Source organism: Gekko japonicus, unplaced genomic scaffold, assembly GCF_001447785.1.
Source record: "Gekko japonicus isolate JY-2015 unplaced genomic scaffold, Gekko_japonicus_V1.1 scaffold1056, whole genome shotgun sequence".
Taxonomy (NCBI): domain Eukaryota; kingdom Metazoa; phylum Chordata; class Lepidosauria; order Squamata; family Gekkonidae; genus Gekko; species Gekko japonicus.
Window position 1 is genome coordinate 519,905 of NW_015161431.1, and position 5,538 is coordinate 525,442.

Genomic DNA, 5,538 nt, shown 5'->3' on the forward strand with positions numbered 1-5,538 from the left:
AACATTGCTATTGGTCAATTTAAAATGCCACACAGGTTTAGTACCAGTTTCAAAAGTTTTCAGGGCCTTAAATAAAACTACATATCACAGTACAGTAGAGCACAATTTACTGCAAATACAGAATGAAGCTGCAAGCATCCAGATTTTGGCATTTTAGGTGTTGGCTACCTGCAATGTTTTGGTAACTTGTTTTAAAAAAACGTTTATCTTTCCAGTATTTAAGATTAATCTAATTGGTGCCTGACTCTCTCTCCCCCCCCCTTTTCCAGTTCTGGCAAGCAATTTGACTGGCTCAAAAAGGAATGGGGTACCCGAAAGGACTGGTGGCCAGCCTTCCATTTCAGCCATTATTTGGCAAAAAGAAACTGGAAGGAAAATGAAAGTCTTGCATGTGAAAAAGTCCTGGTGGCTGGAATACTGCTGGGAAAAGGTAATTTTAAAATAATATTCCTCTCCATAGAAAAATTAGAAGGATTCTAGCAAAGCCAGATGTCTTTCTTTTTTTCATGAACAAAGCTTTATTTTGAGTGCTCAATATTAATGAGGTTTGATTTTATTTTGGGGAGAGCTTAAAGCTGTCTGATACTAGTATGCCATACTGTTGTGGTAAGTGCAAAATGCTTCGTGATTTGTTCTAGGTACACTTATTTTGAGGTCGGTTTTTGGGTTTTTTTTGTAATCCCACATTCGGGTAGCCAAAGCAGTCTTTAAGGCAGCTTACAAAAAATACACATAATATCAGCACATAAAACTTTTCAAACCTGTCTACTAGGCATGCTGAAAAATCACAAATAAGTTGCAGCAAGACTTTCAAAGGCCTTCTAAACTGAAAATATTTTAACCAGTTATCTAAAAATAGGGGCTGCATGGCAGGCCAGACTTTCTTTGATATAATTAATCAGGATTTGTTACTTGAAAACTAGGGGTTTTTGTGGGGGGGATCTGAACATCAGAAGCAGACAAGATTTTGGTAATGAAAAAAAGGTATTGGACTTGGAAGAAGGGTAAAGTGATCAAATAACTGCTGCTAATTTGGGTATGCCATACTATTGTGGTAATCTTTTCCTGACATAAGGTGGGAAATCGCTGACATATGTTAGATTAGATTAAAGTTTTTACCTCGGTGAGTCTGATAGAGGCTAGGTTTGTATAGCAGGCTACTTGATTGCCTTATAGGTACAGGCCAGGAAACTCTTTAAGAACTATGCTTGTCTTCACTATATAGAGAAATGCATTTGCTATCGAAGTTGTTCGCTCCAGAGTATATATTACATACATTGATGCCATCAAGTGAATGGTACCATATTTATTTATTTATTTTATACACCACTTTTTCCCCCAGTGGAGACCAAAAGTAACTTACAACATTCTCCCCTCCTCTGTTTTCTTCTCACAACAACCCTGTGAGGTAAAGTTGGGCTGAGTGTGTGTGACTGGCTCAAGGTAACCATGGGGAGTGGGGGTTTGGACCTGGGACCCTCAGAGCCTAGTCCGACACACTTAACCACTGCACCATGGTTGCTGTCATATTGAGTGATCTAAGCAAGTAAGATGGGGCAGCTGGGCAGACAGTGAAAGGAAAGGAGTGCCAAGGTAATGAGGGGGTGAATGTGTGGAAATGCAATTTCCTGCACTTGGGCTCTGTTTCATTTGAGAGCAGGGAGTTAAGCTAAAGGCTTCCCAGAACAGAAGGAGGGATGTGAGGGGGATATGTCTTGAGAGGAAAGCCCAGTACGAATGCACTTGAAACACTGGTTAAAGTGGGATTTCCCTCTTGTTTCCTTGTAGACTGTTGGTGTAGTGTGATGGCTAGAGTGCTGGATTTTTACCAGGGAGACCTAGGCTCAAATCTCTGCCCCAAATTTCAGCCTGACTTTCCTCACAGGGTTGTTGTGAGGATAAAATGGGGAACAGCTATGTATACTGCTCTGAGCTTAACCGAGGCATATACATTTTAATAGAACTTCCGCAGTGGTGCTAAGCAAAGGGTTCTGCATGTATATAAACTATGGGAGATTAAGGAAGTTCTTAAATCATGCTCACAAGTGTTGTTTGCATGCTCTTCAGTGGGGAGAAGGAGATGGAGTCCATGCTGGTTGCCCAAAGGCCCTTTTCCACAGCAGCACCACAATCGTGGAACTCCCTCCCAAGGGACGCCTCTTTTGCTTTTTACTTGTTAAGCATTTAAACACCAACCAAGGGTGACTCTTTTATTGAAGGGGCTTTGGGATATCATGACTGTCTTGATACGGATTGTTGCTGCATTTATATGTTTTGCTCTGTATAGATTCTTGTATTTTGGTTCTTCATGAACTTTTTCTTAGCTGCCTCTCAAATCTTTTTTATAAGGATATGTTTTAATTAATAAAATGGCAGCACTTGAGTCAGTGAATCATATGACACCTTCAAGCATTCAGTGGTGCTATTTGTTGCTTGTCAATTTCAGTGTTTCCTCAGGTTTTACTTCCAAAGTTGCTGTGAGACTGTTCTAGACCCAAGGATCCTGCTTTGATTTCCATAAAGCTGCCAGCAGACCCTGCGAGGTTTCTGGCACGGTGCCATTAGGCCCGTTCATTCCAGATGTAGGATATCCTTGTTCCTTTTATAACATGGAGCAAATAATCTAACAATAGTCTCATTCCATTCTAATATGATAGAACTTGAGCGGGAATCCCACTTGGTTTTGCTTAAACATAGAGCACTGTCCCCAACCCTTGCAGTACACTTATGAAGTGCTTGATTCTTAGGCATGACAAATGGGAGTTCTTACTTTTTCTCCCTTTGAATAGCAGAACCCCCCGTGCCGTATCAAGAAATGATTAAGACTGATAAGTGTCAAAAGTTGCTTGCTATTCAGGATTGGTGAGCACTATTTTAAGAGCCATAAGTCCCTTTATAACGTCAGCAGGTAGATTCATGGAAGATAGGTCTATCAGTAGCTACTAGCCATGTTGACTGAGGGGAACCTCCACATTCAGAGGCAGTATACCTCTGAATCCCAGTGCCGGGAGGTAACATCAGGGGAAGGGAACAGCCTCTATATCCTGTTGTTGGCTCTCCAGAGGAACTAGTTGGCCACTGCGTGAGACAGGATGCTGAACTATATGGACCACTGGTCTGATCCAGCAGGGCTCGTCTTATGAATCCCAGCTCATGGCAGCGGCCAGGTATATGCATATCTTAACATACCGTAGTCATTTGGGATCTTAGGACATGACTCTTTTACGGACATAAATCAGTTAAGAAACCCTTAGAATAGCAATTTATGGCTGAGCTTTTTTTTGTTAGAGAGCCCTGCCGTTTCCAAGGTTTATTGAGGGAAAGCATTGAATGTAACTTCTTCAATTTGTGGAACAACTGTAGCCTCACTGATGCTTGCTTGGAGTGTATAGTACCATAGCTTTCTTGAATAAGGTTTTGTTAATGTATTTGTCTTTGTTTAACCAAATGTATTTGAGGGATCCTATGAGTCTACACTAAATCTATGAAACAAGGCTGAAGAAGAAAATGGAAGCCAGATGGTTTCTTCTTGTATAGCAATAAGTGTATGGTTCAAATGTAATAGAACAGATTACTTGGGGGAGGCTTGCTTGTTTCTCATTTTATCTTTTTCATTCACATTCCAATAACATTTCACTTTCTTGGGTCTAGATTGCAAATACTTTAAGTACATCACACATCAAGGAAGTAAAACCAAGAAGAAGTTCAAAAAGCTGAAGAACTTTGTGAAAGAAAATGGCTGGGTCCATTTGAGATTGCCAGATACTTGATTACTTCAGGGGACAATTTTCTTTTTCTAAAAAAAAGTAGATTATTTTTCCAGATTGTATGATTTTCCACTTAAATATAGATTTCCCAGTGCGAAGAAGAATTTTACTGTTAAAAAAACCTTATTTATTAATGGCAACCATTTGTGTGCTAAATTCTTATTTTTAATAAATCTCAATAAATGCACCATTCCAGTTCAAGTTATTATTATAGTGAAACTTGGGGTCCTGAAGTTTTTAAATAGGAAGCAGGATTTATCATTTATACTTAAAAAATCTCCATCATTTTTGAATACATTCCTGAACAGAGTTGAGTGAGCATGACAAAATGACAGCCCTAAGGGTATTGTGCAATGATAATATAAATAGAGCTTGCATGCTGCAAGAACATAAAGAGAAGCCAATGTTGGATCAGGCCAATGGCCCATCTAGTCCAACACTCTGTCACACAGTGGCCAAAAATACCAGGTGCCATCAGGAGGTCCAGCAGTGGGGCCAGGACACTAGAAGCCCTCCCACTGTTGCCCACCCCCCCGGGCACGAAGAATACAGAGCCTCACTTGCCCCAGACTGAGAGTTCCTATCTATGCCTTGTGGCTAATACCCACTGATGGACCTCTGCTCCATATGTTTATCTAATTCCCTCTTGAAGCTGTCCATGCTTGTAGCCGCCACCACCTCCTGTGGCATAGACGTTGGAAATCCTGTCCTCCTCCCAAAGGAACAGTTGCTTCTGTAATAAGGGGGAAGGACCACTTCTTTCTACTCTATTGCATACATATCTTGTCAGGTTTTCAAACTTGACTATTTACAGGCATGCAGCATACATGTTATGTGTGCAGAGTGTTTATTACAAAGTTATCCTGCTTTGTGAATGATGTCCACTTCACGCCCTGCATGCCTTTTTTGCAGTTGGTAAATGACTGAGTGTATCAAGATTAGAACAGATTACCCACTAGGGAGCAACAGGTAGTGCTTTATTGACTATTTATTCTGTGCCTTAGCCAATGATGGTCAATATCCTGCATCTCCCCTCACAAGCCTGATTTTTCTTCCTGGTCTGCAGTGAGTGGCTTCTGCTGGCATATTTTATACTCAAAGTTATATCTTCTGTAGCATGCAACAGTGAAAAACCTTGAAGAGCCAAGAAGTAAACATTGATAAAATATCAGACTTGCAGAAATACAAGCCAAAATAAGTTGAGAAGCTCCACAACTAAACTTTGTTGGTCTTAAAGATGCCACTTGACTCAAACTTTGTTTAACGAAACTATGTATGTTTAGAAGGAGAGTAGTCTACATAGCAAGCTACCAGAAACAGGGTGGGGGGGATGTAGTAGGCTTAAGGTATGATTTGGTATAATATACACTGATGGCATTATTGGTCACCAGAATGCTGAAGAAGGCTGTTAGGTGCCTACCTACACAAAGAAATACATACATCTATATCCTCAAACTTTGTTTAACGAAACTATGTATGTTTAGAAGGAGAGTAGTCTACATAGCAAGCTACCAGAAACAGGGTGGGGGGGATGTAGTAGGCTTAAGGTATGATTTGGTATAATATACACTGATGGCATTATTGGTCACCAGAATGCTGAAGAAGGCTGTTAGGTGCCTACCTACACAAAGAAATACATACATCTATATCTCTCCTTATATATAATTGAATAGTGGGTGCCAAAGTTCTAATTCTAAAATGCACTCCCTTAGTGTATGGCTGATGGCACTGCTCCTCAGCATATATCGCCACCAATCAGAAGGCAAAGCCC

General features: G+C 40.5%; 1 protein-coding gene across 1 annotated transcript in view; it reads left to right on the forward strand.

Annotated features, from left to right (window-relative positions):
• Window positions 1-3,902, forward strand: part of TAF1A (TATA-box binding protein associated factor, RNA polymerase I, A) — a 22,705-nt gene extending 18,803 nt beyond the window's left edge. The window contains exons 10-11 of the mRNA XM_015428974.1: window positions 270-430; window positions 3,652-3,902. Of these exons, the coding sequence (XP_015284460.1) occupies window positions 270-430; window positions 3,652-3,770 (280 nt within the window). The 3' untranslated portion in view covers window positions 3,771-3,902. The remainder of the gene's footprint in view (window positions 1-269; window positions 431-3,651) is intronic.
• Window positions 3,903-5,538: the final 1,636 nt, after the last annotated feature.